The following is a 19,376-nucleotide window of genomic DNA, read 5'->3' as shown; positions in this document are numbered from 1 at the left end:
CAGGAAGGATATAATGGAACTAGAGAGAGTACAAAGGAGGGCAACAAAATTAATAAAGGGGATGGGAGAACTACAATACCCAGATAGATTAGCGAAATTAGGATTATTTAGTCTAGAAAAAAGACGACTGAGGGGCGATCTAATAACCATGTATAAGTATATAAGGGGACAATACAAATATCTTGCTGAGGATCTGTTTATACCAAGGAAGGTGACGGGCACAAGGGGGCATTCTTTGCGTCTGGAGGAGAGAAGGTTTTTCCACCAACATAGAAGAGGATTCTTTACTGTTAGGGCAGTGAGAATCTGGAATTGCTTGCCTGAGGAGGTGGTGATGGCGAACTCAGTCGAGGGGTTCAAGAGAGGCCTGGATGTCTTCCTGGAGCAGAACAATATTGTATCATACAATTATTAGGTTCTGTAGAAGGACGTAGATCTGGGTATTTATTATGATGGAATATAGGCTGAACTGGATGGACAAATGTCTTTTTTCGGCCTTACTATGTTACTATGTTACTATGTATAGTGCAGGTGGCGGCTGATGAATACTCCTATCAGCCGCCGCCTGCTCTCACTCTTATTAGTTGAATACAACTTTAAACATTGCTCCCTGCTAGCGCTGATCACAGCGTGACCAGGGTACAATGATCCGAGCTGTCTTCAGCATCCAGCTCCAGGGAACAGCGCAAACTGTAATGCTGCTTACCAGGCGCCGGTACATGTGGTACTGATGCGGGACACGGGCGGCACACATTTGCCACACGTGTGCCCCAAGTATTACACACACGGACACTGATATCTCCGGTACTGGTTCTTCCAGTACCGGAAATATCAGGACCTGTAAAAGAACATTAGGCTGTGTGCACACGTTGCAGTTTTTTCGCGGTTTTTCCCGATAAAAACGCTATATAACCGCAAAAAAACGGCATACAATAAGCATCCCATCATTTAGAATGAATTCCGCATGTTTTGTGCACATGTTGTGTTTTTTTCCGCGAAAAAAACGCATCGTGGTAAAAACCGCAACATGTTCATTAATTTTGCATTTTTTTTTGCGGATTTCCCACTACTAAATGCATTGGGAAGTGTCCGGAAAAAAACGCGGCAAAAACGAATCAAAACCGCGGCAAAATCGCATGCAGTTTTCTTGCGGATTTCTTGCAGAAAAGGTCCGGTTTTTCTCAGGAATTTTCTGCGAGAAATCCTGAACGTGTGCACTTAGCCTAATAAAAGAAAGAGAAAATTAAAAAAATGTTTTTATAAGTATTAAATAAAATAAAAAAATATATAAAAGTTTGAATCGCTCTTTCACCTATCCAAAAATAAAAAATATATAGAAAAATGGTCATATTTGGTATCGCCACACGTTCCTTAAAATGGTGGCAATAAAAACATCCGCCCATAGTGACCAACCATATTATGGCTCGTTATACGAAGGTGTCGGCCATAAAGATTCCTCCTGTCATTCACTTTTTCCTTAAGGATTTGCATGGAATCCATAGGTACACAGTACTGTGTAACCCTTCATGTACCATTGTTGCACCAGGACAACAGTACAGTGTACAGCAGGCTATGGCCGCCATTTTATGGCTCCTTGTAATAGAGAAACGCTTCCATATGCCCGAGGACAATGGCTGACAGGAATGTGAGCGCCGCAGAATGATAGGTTACTATGGGCAACGTCGGTTTCCCTAGTTACATGCCTTCGTATGTCTCACTCTAAATCCTATTCACCAGCAGGGGGCGACCTACTCCATCTCAGGCGCCAAACAGTAGTCCCGGTGACGTGACGTCACAAAGGCCACAGCCGGAAATGACTAAACTTAAGGGCACATGACTGAACTAAAAATGGCGACTGTAGATTCATGACCTTCTACTGTCACATCTGGAGAGAAGGGGCCCTGGGAAAGGTTTTATTGCGGAAGGGTTAGTATATAGCCACGGGATTAGTAACCGTGTGTCACTGGCACACCGGTGAGCGCTGAGTTGGGACCTGGAGCAGTGCGGACTGCTGTCACGTGATTTCCACCCTTACCCACGCACAGCTGACAGTGGGTTTAACCCATTGTGTTCCCACACAGATTGGCACTATCGATATGGAAAGCGCTAGCCAGGACCTTCCATTGTGTCATATGGGAAATCATATATACAGCCCCCAGATTGGAAACCCGCAGCTCTCCCCCCCCCCCCCCCCCACACAGCTGACCGTCAGTCCCCAGCATCTCCCCCCACAGCTGACCGTCAGTCCCCAGCAGCTCCTCTCACACAGCTGACCGTCAGTCCCCAGCAGCTCCCCCCCCCACAGCTGACCGTCAGTCCCCAGCATCTCCCCCCACACAGCTGACAGTCAGTCCCCAGCAGCTCCAACCCACACAGCTGACCGTCAGTCCCCAGCATCTCCCCCCACACAGCTGACAGTCCCCAGCATCTCCCCCCACAGCTGACAGCCAGTCCCCAGCATCTCCCCCCACACAGCTGACCGTCAGTCCCCAGCAGCTCCCCTCACACAGCTGACCGTCAGTCCCCAGCAGCTCCCCCCCCACAGCTGACCGTCAGTCCCCAGCATCTCCCCCCACACAGCTGACAGTCAGTCCCCAGCAGCTCCAACCCACACAGCTGACCGTCAGTCCCCAGCATCTCCCCCCACACAGCTGACAGTCAGTCCCCAGCAGCTCCAACCCACACAGCTGACAGCCAGTCCCCAGCAGCTCCCCCCCACAGCTGACAGCCAGTCCCCAGCATCTCCCCCCACACAGCTGACCGTCAGTCCCCAGCAGCTCCCCTCACACAGCTGACCGTCAGTCCCCAGCAGCTCTCCCCACACAGCTGACCGTCAGTCCCCAGCATCTCCCCCCACACAGCTGTCAGTCAGTCCCCAGCAGCTCTCCCCCCACACAGCTGACAGTCAGTCCCCAGCAGCTCTCCCCCCACACAGCTAAGAGTCAGTCCCCAGTAGCTCCCCCCACACAGCTGTCAGTCCCCAGCAGCTCCCCCCACACAGCTGACAGTCAGTCCCCAGCAGCTCCAACCCACACAGCTGACAGCCAGTCCCAAGCATCTCCCCCCACACAGCTGACCGTCAGTCCGCAGCAGCTCCCCTCACACAGCTGACCGTCAGTCCCCAGCAGCTCCCCTCACACAGCTGACCGTCAGTCCCCAGCAGCTCTCCCCACACAGCTGACCGTCAGTCCCCAGCAGCTCTCCCCCCACACAGCTGACAGTCAGTCCCCAGCAGCTCTCCCCCCACACAGCTAAGAGTCAGTCCCCAGTAGCTCCCCCCACACAGCTGTCAGTCCCCAGCAGCTCCCCCCACACAGCTGACCGTCAGTCCCCAGCAGCTCTCCCCCCCACACAGCTGACCGTCAGTCCCCAGCATCTCCCCCCACAGCTGACCGTCAGTCCCCAGCAGCTTCCCTCACACAGCTGACCGTCAGTCCCCAGCAGCTCCCCTCACACAGCTGACCGTCAGTCCCCAGCAGCTCTCCCCCCACAAAGCTGACAGTCAGTCCCCAGCAGCTCTCCCCCCACACAGCTGACAGTCAGTCCCCAGTAGCTCCCCCCACACAGCTGTCAGTCCCCAGCAGCTCCCCCCACACAGCTGACCGTCAGTCCCCAGCAGCAATCCCCCCACACAGCTGACCGTCAGTCCCCAGCATCTCCCCCCACACAGCTGACGGTCAGTCCCCAGCAGCTCTCCCCACACAGCTGACAGTCAGTCCCCAGCAGCTCCCCTCACACAGCTGACCGTCAGTCCCCAGCAGCTCTCCCCACACAGCTGACCGTCAGTCCCCAGCATCTCCCCCCACACAGCTGTCAGTCAGTCCCCAGCAGCTCTCCCCCCACACAGCTGACAGTCAGTCCCCAGCAGCTCTCCCCACACAGCTGTCAGTCCCCAGCAGCTCCAACCCACACAGCTGACCGTCAGTCCCCAGCAGCTCTCCCCCCCACACAGCTGACCGTCAGTCCCCAGCATCTCCCCCCACAGCTGACCGTCAGTCCCCAGCAGCTTCCCTCACACAGCTGACCGTCAGTCCCCAGCAGCTACCCTCACACAGCTGACCGTCAGTCCCCAGCAGCTCCCCCCACACAGCTGACCGTCAGTCCCCAGCATCTCCCCCCACACAGCTGTCAGTCAGTCCCCAGCAGCTCTCCCCCCACAAAGCTGACAGTCAGTCCCCAGCAGCTCTCCCCCCACACAGCTGACAGTCAGTCCCCAGTAGCTCCCCCCACACAGCTGTCAGTCCCCAGCAGCTCCCCCCACACAGCTGACCGTCAGTCCCCAGCAGCAATCCCCCCACACAGCTGACCGTCAGTCCCCAGCATCTCCCCCCACACAGCTGACGGTCAGTCCCCAGCAGCTCTCCCCACACAGCTGACAGTCAGTCCCCAGCAGCTCCCCTCACACAGCTGACCGTCAGTCCCCAGCAGCTCTCCCCACACAGCTGACCGTCAGTCCCCAGCATCTCCCCCCACACAGCTGTCAGTCAGTCCCCAGCAGCTCTCCCCCCACACAGCTGACAGTCAGTCCCCAGCAGCTCTCCCCACACAGCTGTCAGTCCCCAGCAGCTCCAACCCACACAGCTGACCGTCAGTCCCCAGCAGCTCTCCCCCCCACACAGCTGACCGTCAGTCCCCAGCATCTCCCCCCACAGCTGACCGTCAGTCCCCAGCAGCTTCCCTCACACAGCTGACCGTCAGTCCCCAGCAGCTCCCCTCACACAGCTGACCGTCAGTCCCCAGCAGCTCCCCCCACACAGCTGACCGTCAGTCCCCAGCATCTCCCCCCACACAGCTGTCAGTCAGTCCCCAGCAGCTCTCCCCCCACAAAGCTGACAGTCAGTCCCCAGCAGCTCTCCCCCCACACAGCTGACAGTCAGTCCCCAGTAGCTCCCCCCACACAGCTGTCAGTCCCCAGCAGCTCCCCCCACACAGCTGACCGTCTGTCCCCAGCAGCTCTCCCCACACAGCTGACAGTCAGTCCCCAGCATCTCCCCCCACACAGCTGACCATCAGTCTCCAGTAGCTCCAACCCACACAGCTGACGGTCAGTCCCCAGCAGCTCCCCCCCACACAGCTGACAGTCAGTCCCCAGCAGCTCCCCTCACAGAGCTGACAGTCAGTCCCCAGCAGCTCCCCCCACAGCTGACCGTCAGTCTCCAGTAGCTCCAACCCACACAGCTGACCGTCAGTCCCCAGCATCTCCCCCCACACAGCTGACAGTCAGTCCCCAGCAGCTCCCCCCACAGCTGACCGTCGGTCTCCAGTAGCTCCAACCCACACAGCTGACTGTCAGTCCCCAGCAGCTCCACCCCACACAGCTGACCGTCAGTCCCCAGCAGCTCCCCTCACACAGCTGACAGTCAGTCCCGAGCAGCTCCCCCACAGCTGACCGTCAGTCTCCAGTAGCTCCAACCCACACAGCTGACCATCCGTCACCAGCATCTCCCCCTACACAGCTGACAATCAGTCCCCAGCAGCTCCCCCACAGCTGACTGTCAGTCTCCAGTAGCTCCAACCCACACATGTGACCGTCAGTCCCCAGCAGCTCCAACCCACACAGCTGACCGTCAGTCCCCAGCAGCTCCAACCCACACAGCTGACCGTCAGTCCCCAGCAGCTCCAACCCACACAGCTGGCCGTCAGTCCCCAGCAGCTCCAACCCACACAGCTGACCGTCAGTCCCCAGCAGCTCCAACCCACACAGCTGACCGTCAGTCCCCAGCAGCTCCAACCCACACAGCTGACCGTCAGTCCCCAGCATCTCCCCTCACACAGCTGACCGTCAGTCCCCAGCAGCTCCCCCCCACACAGCTGACCGTCAGTCCCCAGCAGCTCCCCTCACACAGCTGACAGTCAGTCCCCAGCAGCTCCCCCCACAGCTGACCGTCAGTCTCCAGTAGCTCCAACCCACACAGCTGACCGTCAGTCCCCAGCAGCTCCAACCCACACAGCTGACCGTCAGTCCCCAGCAGCTCCAACCCACACAGCTGACCGTCAGTCCCCAGCATCTCCCCTCACACAGCTGACCGTCAGTCCCCAGCAGCTCCCCCCCACACAGCTGACCGTCAGTCCCCAGCAGCTCCCCTCACACAGCTGACAGTCAGTCCCCAGCAGCTCCCCCCACAGCTGACCGTCAGTCTCCAGTAGCTCCAACCCACACAGATGACCGTCAGTCCCCAGCATCTCCCCCCACACAGCTGACAGTCAGTCCCCAGCAGCTCCAACCCACACAGCTGACCGTCAGTCCCCAGCAGCTCCAACCCACACAGCTGACCGTCAGTCCCCAGCAGCTCCAACCCACACAGCTGACCGTCAGTCCCCAGCAGCTCCAACCCACACAGCTGACCGTCAGTCCCCAGCAGCTCCAACCCACACAGCTGACCGTCAGTCCCCAGCATCTCCCCTCACACAGCTGACAGTCAGTCCCCAGTAGCTCCAACCCACACAGCTGACCGTCAGTCCCCAGTAGCTCCCCCACACAGCTGTCAGTCCCCAGCAGCTCCCCCCACACAGCTGACCGTCAGTCCCCAGCAGCTCTCCCCCCCACACAGCTGACCGTCAGTCCCCAGCAGCTTCCCTCACACAGCTGACCGTCAGTCCCCAGCAGCTCCCCTCACACAGCTGACCGTCAGTCCCCAGCAGCTCCCCCCACACAGCTGACAGTTCCCAGCATCTCCCCCCACATAGCTGTCAGTCAGTCCCCAGCAGCTCTCCCCCCACACAGCTGACAGTCAGTCCCCAGCAGCTTTCCCCCCACACAGCTGACAGTCCCCAGTAGCTCCCCCCACACAGCTGTCAGTCCCCAGCAGCTCCCCCCACACAGCTGACCGTCAGTCCCCAGCAGCTCCCCCCCACACAGCTGACCGTCAGTCCCCAGCATCTCCCCCCACACAGCTGACCGTCAGTCCCCAGCAGCTCCCCTCATACAGCTGACAGTCAGTCCCCAGCAGCTCCCCCCACAGCTGACCGTCAGTCTCCAGTAGCTCCAACCCACACAGCTGACCGTCAGTCCCCAGCATCTCCCCCCACACAGCTGACAGTCAGTCCCCAGCAGCTCCCCCCACAGCTGACCGTCGGTCTCCAGTAGCTCCAACCCACACAGCTGACTGTCAGTCCCCAGCAGCTCCACCCCACACAGCTGACCGTCAGTCCCCAGCAGCTCCCCTCACACAGCTGACAGTCAGTCCCGAGCAGCTCCCCCACAGCTGACCGTCAGTCTCCAGTAGCTCCAACCCACACAGCTGACCATCCGTCACCAGCATCTCCCCCTACACAGCTGACAATCAGTCCCCAGCAGCTCCCCCACAGCTGACTGTCAGTCTCCAGTAGCTCCAACCCACACATGTGACCGTCAGTCCCCAGCAGCTCCAACCCACACAGCTGACCGTCAGTCCCCAGCAGCTCCAACCCACACAGCTGACCGTCAGTCCCCAGCAGCTCCAACCCACACAGCTGGCCGTCAGTCCCCAGCAGCTCCAACCCACACAGCTGACCGTCAGTCCCCAGCAGCTCCAACCCACACAGCTGACCGTCAGTCCCCAGCAGCTCCAACCCACACAGCTGACCGTCAGTCCCCAGCATCTCCCCTCACACAGCTGACCGTCAGTCCCCAGCAGCTCCCCCCCACACAGCTGACCGTCAGTCCCCAGCAGCTCCCCTCACACAGCTGACAGTCAGTCCCCAGCAGCTCCCCCCACAGCTGACCGTCAGTCTCCAGTAGCTCCAACCCACACAGATGACCGTCAGTCCCCAGCATCTCCCCCCACACAGCTGACAGTCAGTCCCCAGCAGCTCCAACCCACACAGCTGACCGTCAGTCCCCAGCAGCTCCAACCCACACAGCTGACCGTCAGTCCCCAGCAGCTCCAACCCACACAGCTGACCGTCAGTCCCCAGCAGCTCCAACCCACACAGCTGACCGTCAGTCCCCAGCAGCTCCAACCCACACAGCTGACCGTCAGTCCCCAGCATCTCCCCTCACACAGCTGACAGTCAGTCCCCAGTAGCTCCAACCCACACAGCTGACCGTCAGTCCCCAGTAGCTCCCCCACACAGCTGTCAGTCCCCAGCAGCTCCCCCCACACAGCTGACAGTCAGTCCCCAGCAGCTCCCACCCACACAGCTGTCAGTCCCCAGCAGCTCCCCCCACATAGCTGTCAGTCCCCAGTAGCTCCCCCCACACAGCTGTCAGTCCGCAGCAGCTCCCCCCACACAGCTGACCGTCAGTCCCCAGCAGCTCTCCCCCCCACACAGCTGACCGTCAGTCCCCAGCAGCTTCCCTCACACAGCTGACCGTCAGTCCCCAGCAGCTCCCCTCACACAGCTGACCGTCAGTCCCCAGCAGCTCCCCCCACACAGCTGACAGTTCCCAGCATCTCCCCCCACATAGCTGTCAGTCAGTCCCCAGCAGCTCTCCCCCCACACAGCTGACAGTCAGTCCCCAGCAGCTTTCCCCCCACACAGCTGACAGTCCCCAGTAGCTCCCCCCACACAGCTGTCAGTCCCCAGCAGCTCCCCCCACACAGCTGACCGTCAGTCCCCAGCAGCTCCCCCCCACACAGCTGACCGTCAGTCCCCAGCATCTCCCCCCACACAGCTGACCGTCAGTCCCCAGCAGCTCCCCTCATACAGCTGACAGTCAGTCCCCAGCAGCTCCCCCCACAGCTGATCGTCAGTCTCCAGTAGCTCCAACCCACACAGCTGACAGTCAGTCCCCAGCATCTCCCCCCACACAGCTGACAGTCAGTCCCCAGCAGCTCCCCCCACAGCTGACCATCAGTCTCCAGTAGCTCCAACCCACACAGCTGACCGTCAGTCCCCAGCAGCTCCAACCCACACAGCTGACCGTCAGTCCCCAGCAGCTCCAACCCACACAGCTGACCGTCAGTCCCCAGCAGCTCCAACCCACACAGCTGACCGTCAGTCCCCAGCAGCTCCAACCCGCACAGCTGACCGTCAGTCCCCAGCAGCTCCAACCCACACAGCTGACCGTCAGTCCCCAGCAGCTCCAACCCACACAGCTGACCGTCAGTCCCCAGCAGCTCCCCTCACACAGCTGACCGTCAGTCCCCAGCAGCTCCCCCCCACACAGCTGACCGTCAGTCCCCAGCAGCTCCAACCCACACAGCTGACCGTCAGTCCCCAGCAGCTCCAACCCACACAGCTGACCGTCAGTCCCCAGCAACTCCACTCCACACAGCTGACCATCAGTCCCCAGCAGCTCCCCTCACACAGCTGACAGTCAGTCCCCAGCAGCTCCCCCCACAGCTGACCATCAGTCTCCAGTAGCTCCAACCCACACAGCTGACCGTCCATCACCAGCATCTCCCCCCACACAGCTGACAATCAGTCCCCAGCAGCTCCCCCACAGCTGACCGTCAGTCTCCAGTAGCTCCAACCCACACAGGTGACCGTCAGTCCCCAGCAGCTCCAACCCACACAGCTGACCGTCAGTCCCCAGCAGCTCCAACCCGCACAGCTGACCGTCAGTCCCCAGCAGCTCCAACCCACACAGCTGACCGTCAGTCCCCAGCAGCTCCAACCCACACAGCTGACCGTCAGTCCCCAGCAGCTCCAACCCACACAGCTGACCGTCAGTCCCCAGCAGCTCCAACCCACACAGCTGACCGTCAGTCCCCAGCAGCTCCAACCCACACAGCTGACCGTCAGTCCCCAGCAGCTCCAACCCACACAGCTGACCGTCAGTCCCCAGCAGCTCCAACCCACACAGCTGACCGTCAGTCCCCAGCAGCTCCAACCCACACAGCTGACCGTCAGTCCCCAGCAGCTCCAACCCACACAGCTGACCGTCAGTCCCCAGCAGCTCCAACCCACACAGCTGACCGTCAGTCCCCAGCATCTCCCCTCACACAGCTGACCGTCAGTCCCCAGCAGCTCCCCCCCACACAGCTGACCGTCAGTCCCCAGCAGCTCCCCGTCAGTCTCCAGTAGCTCCAACCCACACAGCTGACCGTCAGTCCCCAGCATCTCCCCCCACACAGCTGACAGTCAGTCCCCAGCAGCTCCCCCCACAGCTGACCGTCAGTCTCCAGTAGCTCCAACCCACACAGCTGACCGTCAGTCCCCAGCAGCTCCAACCCACACAGCTGACCGTCAGTCCCCAGCAGCTCCAACCCACACAGCTGACCGTCAGTCCCCAGCAACTCCAACCCACACAGCTGACCGTCAGTCCCCAGCAGCTCTAACCCACACAGCTGACCGTCAGTCCCCAGCAGCTCCAACCCACACAGCTGACCGTCAGTCCCCAGCAGCTCCAACCCACACAGCTGACCGTCAGTCCCCAGCATCTCCCCTCACACAGCTGACAGTCAGTCCCCAGTAGCTCCAACCCACACAGCTGACCGTCAGTCCCCAGTAGCTCCCCCCACACAGCTGTCAGTCCCCAGCAGCTCCCGCCCACACAGCTGTCAGTCCCCAGCAGCTCCCCCCACACAGCTGTCAGTCCCCAGTAGCTCCCCCCACACAGCTGTCAGTCCCCAGCAGCTCCCCTCACACAGCTGACAGTCAGTCCCCAGCAGCTCCCCCCACAGCTGACCGTCAGTCTCCAGTAGCTCCAACCCACACAGATGACCGTCAGTCCCCAGCATCTCCCCCCACACAGCTGACAGTCAGTCCCCAGCAGCTCCCCCCACAGCTGACCGTCAGTCTCCAGTAGCTCCAACCCACACAGCTGACCGTCAGTCCCCAGCAGCTCCAACCCACACAGCTGACCGTCAGTCCCCAGCAGCTCCAACCCACACAGCTGACCGTCAGTCCCCAGCAGCTCCAACCCACACAGCTGACCGTCAGTCCCCAGCAGCTCCAACCCACACAGCTGACCGTCAGTCCCCAGCAGCTCCAACCCACAAAGCTGACCGTCAGTCCCCAGCAGCTCCAACCCACACAGCTGACCGTCAGTCCCCAGCATCTCCCCCCACACAGCTGACAGTCAGTCCCCAGCAGCTCCCCCCACAGCTGACCGTCAGTCTCCAGCAGCTCCAACCCACACAGCTGACCGTCAGTCCCCAGCAGCTCCCCCCCACACAGCTGACCGTCAGTCCCCAGCAGCTCCCCCCACAGCTGACCGTCAGTCTCCAGTAGCTCCAACCCACACAGCTGACCGTCAGTCCCCAGCATCTCCCCCCACACAGCTGACAGTCAGTCCCCAGCAGCTCCCCCCACAGCTGACCGTCAGTCTCCAGTAGCTCCAACCCACACAGCTGACCGTCAGTCCCCAGCAGCTCCAACCCACACAGCTGACCGTCAGTCCCCAGCAGCTCCAACCCACACAGCTGACCGTCAGTCCCCAGCAGCTCCAACCCACACAGCTGACCGTCAGTCCCCAGCAGCTCCAACCCACACAGCTGACCGTCAGTCCCCAGCAGCTCCAACCCACACAGCTGACCGTCAGTCCCCAGCAGCTCCAACCCACACAGCTGACCGTCAGTCCCCAGCAGCTCCAACCCACACAGCTGACCGTCAGTCCCCAGCAGCTCCAACCCACACAGCTGACCGTCAGTCCCCAGCAGCTCCAACCCACACAGCTGACCGTCAGTCCCCAGCAGCTCCAACCCACACAGCTGACCGTCAGTCCCCAGCAGCTCCAACCCACACAGCTGACCGTCAGTCCCCAGCATCTCCCCTGACACAGCTGACAGTCAGTCCCCAGTAGCTCCAACCCACACAGCTGACCGTCAGTCCCCAGTAGCTCCCCCCACACAGCAGTCAGTCCCCAGCAGCTCCCCCCACACAGCTGTCAGTCCCCAGCAGCTCCCCCCACACAGCTGTCAGTCCCCAGTAGCTCCCCCCACACAGCTGTCAGTCCCCAGCAGCTCCCCTCACACAGCTGAGTCAGTCCCCAGCAGCTCCCCCCACAGCTGACCGTCAGTCTCCAGTAGCTCCAACCCACACAGATGACCGTCAGTCCCCAGCATCTCCCCCCACACAGCTGACAGTCAGTCCCCAGCAGCTCCCCCCACAGCTGACCGTCAGTCTCCAGCAGCTCCAACCCACACAGCTGACCGTCAGTCCCCAGCAGCTCCAACCCACACAGCTGACCGTCAGTCCCCAGCAGCTCCAACCCACACAGCTGACCGTCAGTCCCCAGCAGCTCCAACCCACACAGCTGACCGTCAGTCCCCAGCAGCTCCAACCCACACAGCTCACCGTCAGTCCCCAGCAGCTCCAAACCACACAGCTGACCGTCAGTCCCCAGCAGCTCCAACCCACACAGCTGACCGTCAGTCCCCAGGAGCTCCAACCCACACAGCTGACCGTCAGTCCCCAGCAGCTCCAACCCACACAGCTGACCGTCAGTCCCCAGCAGCTCCAACCCACACAGCTGACCGTCAGTCCCCAGCAGCTCCAACCCACACAGCTGACCGTCAGTCCCCAGCAGCTCCAACCCACACAGCTGACCGTCAGTCCCCAGCAGCTCCAACCCACACAGCTGACCGTCAGTCCCCAGCAGCTCCAACCCACACAGCTGACCGTCAGTCCCCAGCAGCTCCAACCCACACAGCTGACCGTCAGTCCCCAGCAGCTCCAACCCACACAGCTGACCGTCAGTCCCCAGCAGCTCCAACCCACACAGCTGACCGTCAGTCCCCAGCAGCTCCAACCCACACAGCTGACCGTCAGTCCCCAGCAGCTCCAACCCACACAGCTGACCGTCAGTCCCCAGCATCTCCCCTCACACAGCTGACCGTCAGTCCCCAGCAGTTCCCCCCCACACAGCTGACAGTCAGTCCCCAGCAGCTCCCCCCACAGCTGACCGTCAGTCCCCAGCAGCTCCCCTCACACAGCTGACCATCAGTCCCCAGCAGCTCCCCTCACACAACTGACCTTCTGTCCCCAGCAGCTCCCCCCACAGCTGACCGTCAGTCCCCAGCAGCTCCCCCCACACAGCTGACCGTCAGTCCCCAGCAGCTCCCCCCCACAGCTGACAGTCAGTCCCCAGTAGCTCCAACCCACACAGCTGTCAGTCCCCAGCAGCTCCCCCCCCCCACAGCTGACCGTCAGTCCCCAGTAGCTTCCCCCCTACAGCTGTCAGTCCCCAGCAGCTCCCCCCACACAACTGACAGTCAGTCCCCAGCAGCTCCCCCCACACAACTGACCATCAGTCCCCAGCAGCTCCCCCCACACAGCTGACCATCAGTCCACAGCAGCTCCCCTCACGCAGCTGACCGTCAGTCCCCAGTAGCTCCCCCCACACAGCTGACAGTCAGTCCCCAGCAGCTCCCCCCACACTGCTGACCGTCCGCCCTCAGCAGCTCCCACCACACAGCTGACTGTCAGTCCAAAGCAGCTGTCCCCACACAGATGACTGTCAGTCCGCAGGTTCTGGTCACTCACAACCTGAATCCAATGCAAATCCACAGCTGATGTTTCCACGCTGATCCCACCCCCGTGCCGTAGGGATACGAATACCGATGATATAGAGGAAAACCGCGTGCACTATCCGGAAATGGTGCCTTAGTAGAGTCCAAAGCCGTATATAGTGAAAGATAAACTTAGGCACTCAACTTAAATGGAGTTTTTTTTGTAATTTATTGTAGTCATCAAAATAAACGTTTCGGCCTCAATGCTTGGCCTTCTTCAGTAACAATTTCCATAAGGAAGATATAGAAGCGTCCCTTGGACGTGATGAGGGATGTACGTCACTAGTGCAGTATGAGCTGCTCGAGGTAATGAAGTCTGGGTTATAGGGTCCACAGTTAGTTATCAAGAGACCGGTGCCGGCTTGTGCTAGTGCGACGCGGTATCCACCGCTAGTCTTGACTAGGCGGTCTTACACAGCCCCCACTTCTAATCAGTGAATGTAATACATCTATATTCTGCAGGGGGCACACTCCCAGTGCTGTTGTCTCAGGACGGACTTCCTAAAGCCGTATGCGACTCTTCCACACCTCGGACTCTAGGTTAATAGGACTGCGTTTTCTTCCTCCAGGTGTACTTTGCTGCTTCTTTCTACATGCCATCCTGTTGGCTACTGTCTGGTGGAAACAGTCATGTCTCGCCAGGGTAGGGTCATATTGAACTGTGTTGCAGGCTGTTGGCGAAAGATGTTTAATTCCCACAATTTGCTGGTGACTAACACAGTGAGTTCTGGGATACTGCTCAGCATCGGAGATATCATTCAACAGACTCGAGAGGTCAGGACAGACCCAACGAGAAGGCGAGATTGGCTGCGGACAGGTAGGTACAGAGAAGTGCAACCATTGTGTGCGAGATCCGCGAGCTAGAATGGCAGTATGAGCAGACATGTGTTACCATTGTGTACGAGATCTATGTGCTAAAATGTCTGTTCATACTGCTATGTATGCCACTATTGTGTGCTACATCCGCGAGCTAGAATGTCTTCTCGTACTTCCATATGTGCCACCATTGTGTGCTGGATCTGTGAGCTACAATTCCTCCTCATACTGCTATACATGCCACCATTTGTGTGCTAGAACGCCTGCTCATACTGTCATACGATGTACACAAGGTGGCTCCATTCACGTCTTCCTCCAAGTTCCATTTTAGGAACAGAGAACTGGATTTCATGTGGAAAAAGTCAGATAAAACAGATGAAAACCTTAATTTTCAAAGCTTCACTTATGTCCCACTGACAGCTCCATTCTTGGTCATCAACGTACTGAGTCGAAAACGGGGAAGAGTGCTTGCCGTGAAGAAATATGACCAGTGATGTGTGAAGGGGCCTAGCTGACTGTTTCATTTCAGTAGTTGAGGGCAGTACTGTGGAGTCAGCATGGATATAAAAAGGTCCGACTCAGACTCCTAAAATCTACTATATAATTGTCTAAGGGTCACTTCTGTCTGTCACGGATATTCATTGGTCACGGCCTCTGTCTATCATGGAAATCCAAGTCGCTGATTGGTCGCGGCAAAACAGCCACGACCAATCAACGACGGGCACAGCCCGGCGGCAACATTGCGGGGAGGAAGGAGTGGCAGTCTGTTCCCGCTCCATGCTCCCCTCCGGTCACCGCTCACACAGGGTTAATGGCAGCGTTAACCGACCGCACTATGCCGCGGTGTAACGCACTCGGTTAACGCTGCTAATAACCCTGTGTGACCAACGTTTTACTGTTGATGCTGCCTATGCGGCATCAATAGTAAAAAGATCTAATGTTAAAAATAATTAAAAAATAATTAAAAATCGTTATATACTCACCGTCCATCGGCCCCTCGGATCCACAACAGGCCTTTCCTGCTCGCGACGCTCCGGTAACCGGTCCATGCTGTGATCTCGCGAGATGATGACGTAGCGGTCTCGCGAGACCGCTACGTCATCATCTCGCGTGACCGCAATGCACTCTCCAGACCGGAGCGAGCGAGGACTCTGCGTCGGTAACCGCTTCGCTTGGATCCGGGGGCTCCGGAAGGTGAGTATATAACTATTTTTTATTTTAATTCTTTTTTTTTTTTAACAGGGATATGATGCCCACATTGCTATATACTACGTGGGCTGGGCAATATACTACATGGGCTGTGCCTTATACTACGTGGGCTTGCAATTTACTACGTGACTGGGCAATATACTACGTGGCTGGGCAATATACTATGTTACTGGGCAATATACTACGTGGCTGGGCAATATACTACTATTTAGATTGTGAGCCCCAACAGGGACAGTGATGATAATGTGTGCAACCTGTAAAGCGCTGCGGAATATGTTAGCGCTATATAAAAATAAAGATTATTATTATTACTACGTGACTGGGCAATATACTACGTTACTGGGCAATATAGTACGTGGCTGGGCAATATAGTACGTGGCTGGGCAATATACTACGTGGCTGGGCAATATAGTACGTGGGCTGTGCTATATACTACGTGGACATGCATATTCTAGAATGCCCGATGCGTTAGAATCGGGCCACCATCTAGTATATAATAAACTGAGTACAGTAGTACAATGCCATATGTGCTGAATATTATCATAATCATTTTGGAAAGTTATGAAATGTCCTATAAATGCCTATTCTGTTCCTGATCTAAGCCTTTAGTTGAGATGAGTCTGTGCTGCACTTTATGTACTATATATCCCATTATATTCCTTTTGTATTATTGGATTGATCTTTAGCAATTATTTTTTATCTTAATATTCCTGTGTACGCAGGTAGGATGTTTATCATTGGCAACTGTTTTGGCCCACTGGATCATTACTGGTATATTTGGCTGGATCGCCTTTTACCGAGAGCAACAGTACAAGTGGTAGTGAAGAAAGTTCTGCTTGAACAAATCGTGGTATCCCCTATTTTGGGAGTGCTGTTTTTTGTTGGTAAGAATACATTCAAGTTTCAAGGAAAGGGCAGCAGGTCATTAAAACCAATTAAAGTATACCAACCTGAATGTCACCTAAAGGCCTTTGTAAAGAGTTGGCGAGGAGCAATCTGTCACAACTATAAAAAAAAAAGGTTCTGCAGGATAATAGCGTTACCCAATGTGACAAGATCTCTTTAATACGTAAAGTGCAAATTCCGACTAATCAAGTAAGCTGCATAAACATAATGTTAGTTATACAGATGAACATAAACAGTATTATTACATTTTTTCTCCGTTATCTAGACAAAGACTTCAAACTTCCGTGTGATCCAACATTCTACTTTGACTATTGTACGAGAGCACAAAGCCATCTGTTGGACACAGCTGAGCTCTCCATTAAGAAGGCACAGATGGTTTATTACCATCTCTGCCTTCTCAAATGGTTACTGTTTTATAGAGTAATAGATCTTTCGGCGCTGTCTAAAGAGACCCAGCAGTCATGTGAATGCTTGGTGTTGGCAGGGAGTATGAGCTGCTGGGTCCTAGGAGACCCAGTCAGCTCTGCTATTCACCCAGAAGGCTGCATTTCCACTGTAACTGGGGCTACTATACCAGTTACAGGGGATGTATGATAGGAAAAAATAGTATTTAGTATGTGAAATAAATGATAAATAAAAAGCAGGAAAAAAACAGCTACTAACCCTGCCTCCATAAAAAAAAACAAAAAAACTATTTGATAAAAATAATTGTTACAGAAAGGGGAACTTTTTAAAATGTATTTTAGTGGTCCTTTGTTGCTATAAAAATAAAACGCGAAAAACACATTTATTTCCCGAAAAAAAGGATAAAAAAAAAGAGTATGACAAAACCATAAAGGTGAAGTCCCATGTATCACAAAAAAGAGCTCTTTCAACTACTTGTGCAAGAAAAAAAATGGAAAATGTTCCTGGTCAGGAATGGGCGAAAATGGGACGATATTCAACTGGTTTTGATGGACAGGACCTTTTTCTTCTTTTGTTGGTTTTGAACTACAGGTCTTCAAAACTGTAGTGGGCCAGAACAATGTGTGTTCATAGACACAGAATTTCCCTTACACACCATAAAAAAATATTAGCGCTAAGCTTACATAAAAAGACGTAGGGGGATGTATTAAATAAAACTCTACTGGCATTTAAAAAAATAATGGACCAGTGTAGATTTGAGTTTTTGCTTCCTAATAAATTCTGGGGAATTTTTTTTCTGGCTAACCTGATAATTAAGGTGTATGAAACACCAGTCTTAATAAATTCTCTGTGTTTAGTAAACAGTTTCCTATTTTCTTCAGCATAAAAGAGATGAGGACTATTGTCCAACCTAAAATGACAAGTCTGCAGTCACTCTATTTGGCTGCAGACTTGCGAGTCTTCCCAGTGCACACATTTTGGGCCACGAGCATTCACAAGTCTGCAGTCACATATTGTGACTTCAGACTTGTCATTTTAGACCGGACAACCCCTTTAATAAAATCTTTCATTTCCCATGATAGGAGTTGGCTCAATGGAAGGGCAAAGTATCAGGAACAGTTGGGCAGAATTTAAAGGCAAATTTTGGGAAATGTACAAGGTGAGTTCGGATCTGTATAATGACAATGTAGTTTTCTGGGGTTATGCCGCCTAGAACTGTGTTGTCTTTTTCAGACAGAATGGTGTGTATGGCCACCGGCTCAACTGATAAATTTCTACTACTTACCGACTAAGTACCGTGTAATGTATGTGAATGTCCTCACACTGGGCTGGGATGTCTACCTCTCCTACCTTAAACACAGGGTAAGATGTTCTTCAGGGTAGGTTCACACGACCGTAAAAAAAAATCGGTCTGATTTTCATCCAGTAAAGTGGTGCAGTGTTTTTCCCATTTGTTATTCGTGTGCAGTCCGTATACAGTCTGTTTTTTAGTCAGCAGCTATTAACCACTTACAATTTCCTATGTAACAGAATTGCAATGTTTTTACATACAAATGCTGTACTGTGGCTCCATATGGCATCCAATTTTTTTTTTGCGCTCCCATATAATTGAATAGCAGAGTCTTATCTGATATATGGAAGAAACTACTGCATGCTGCAATTTTTTTTTTCTATTTTTTTTGCACATGCAGATTCGGCCAATGAAAAAAAAAATTGCTGATTTACACAGCCCCATTGAATGACACTGGTCAGTGTCCGTTTTTTTTTTTTTCATGGACAAGCACTTGGACTGAACATACGGTCGTACTAACAAGACTTTACATGGAGAAAAGATCAATTTACCTCAATAGCACTTAAAAAAGCACTTACCATAAAACCAACTAACATACCATCAGTGCTAAATGACCCCATTTAATTAAGCAGGCTCCAAGCAGCATTAAAGGGAATGGCCACTACTATGATATTCTATCATTACATGCTCAGATCCTAGTATCCTTCCAGTGATCTTGTCTCAGGCTAATATGCGGTAATAGAATCCACATTAAATATATGGAAAGGAGAGTTTGTCCTGATCACTATTTGATAAACTATTGAATAGAACAAAATCTAAGTTGTTATTGACTTATATTTTTATTCAATCAGGCGCCTGGTGAGCAGATATGTAATTCTCAACCAATGCTGATCGATTGGAAGTCAATGGATGGAAAAAAATAGCGTGACCCTATCTGGGAAAAGAAGCTTTGCAAAATTCCTTATATGATACACTATATTTTCAGGTTCTTTCTTGCCGTATCTCCGTTATGTTATTTTTACGTTACCCCATGGAAACACGTCTTTTTATTGTTTGTAACAATTAGAAAATCCTTCTCTTTTCTTATTATTTTAGTGTCACTTTTGGTGACTGCTATACCAATCCCATTTTCAACAGTTGTTTGCAGTCAATGAATGAGAGTCTCCGTGCATGTTAGAAAGCTGTTCAGAGAGTAGCTCCCCCCATGGAAAGGAGTGTTCTGGTGATCTCCAGGTAGAACAAAAGGATCGGGTGCTAAAATTCAGCAGACCAGACCACTCTCTGCTGACATCTGTCATGTGAGAGGCTACAATACATACAAGTGCTTCTCACAAAATTAGAATATCATCAAAAAGTTAATTTATTTCATT

The 19,376-nt window shown here is 54.8% G+C and overlaps 1 protein-coding gene across 1 annotated transcript; it reads left to right on the top strand.

Annotated features, from left to right (window-relative positions):
- The first annotated feature begins 1,815 nt into the window (after positions 1–1,815).
- LOC138651070 (mpv17-like protein 2) lies at positions 1,816–19,070 on the top strand. The gene is made up of 6 exons (XM_069741045.1): positions 1,816–1,926; positions 13,949–14,200; positions 16,131–16,288; positions 17,798–17,874; positions 17,949–18,077; positions 18,858–19,070. Exons 2-6 carry the CDS (start codon positions 14,010–14,012, stop codon positions 18,927–18,929), a joined length of 627 nt encoding a protein of 208 aa, XP_069597146.1. The 5' UTR covers positions 1,816–1,926; positions 13,949–14,009; the 3' UTR covers positions 18,930–19,070.
- Positions 19,071–19,376: the final 306 nt, after the last annotated feature.

Source organism: Ranitomeya imitator, chromosome 1, assembly GCF_032444005.1.
Source record: "Ranitomeya imitator isolate aRanImi1 chromosome 1, aRanImi1.pri, whole genome shotgun sequence".
Classification (NCBI taxonomy): Eukaryota; Metazoa; Chordata; class Amphibia; order Anura; family Dendrobatidae; genus Ranitomeya; species Ranitomeya imitator.
The sequence above is the reverse complement of the archived record's forward strand: the minus strand, read 5'-3'. Positions and strand labels throughout refer to the sequence as shown.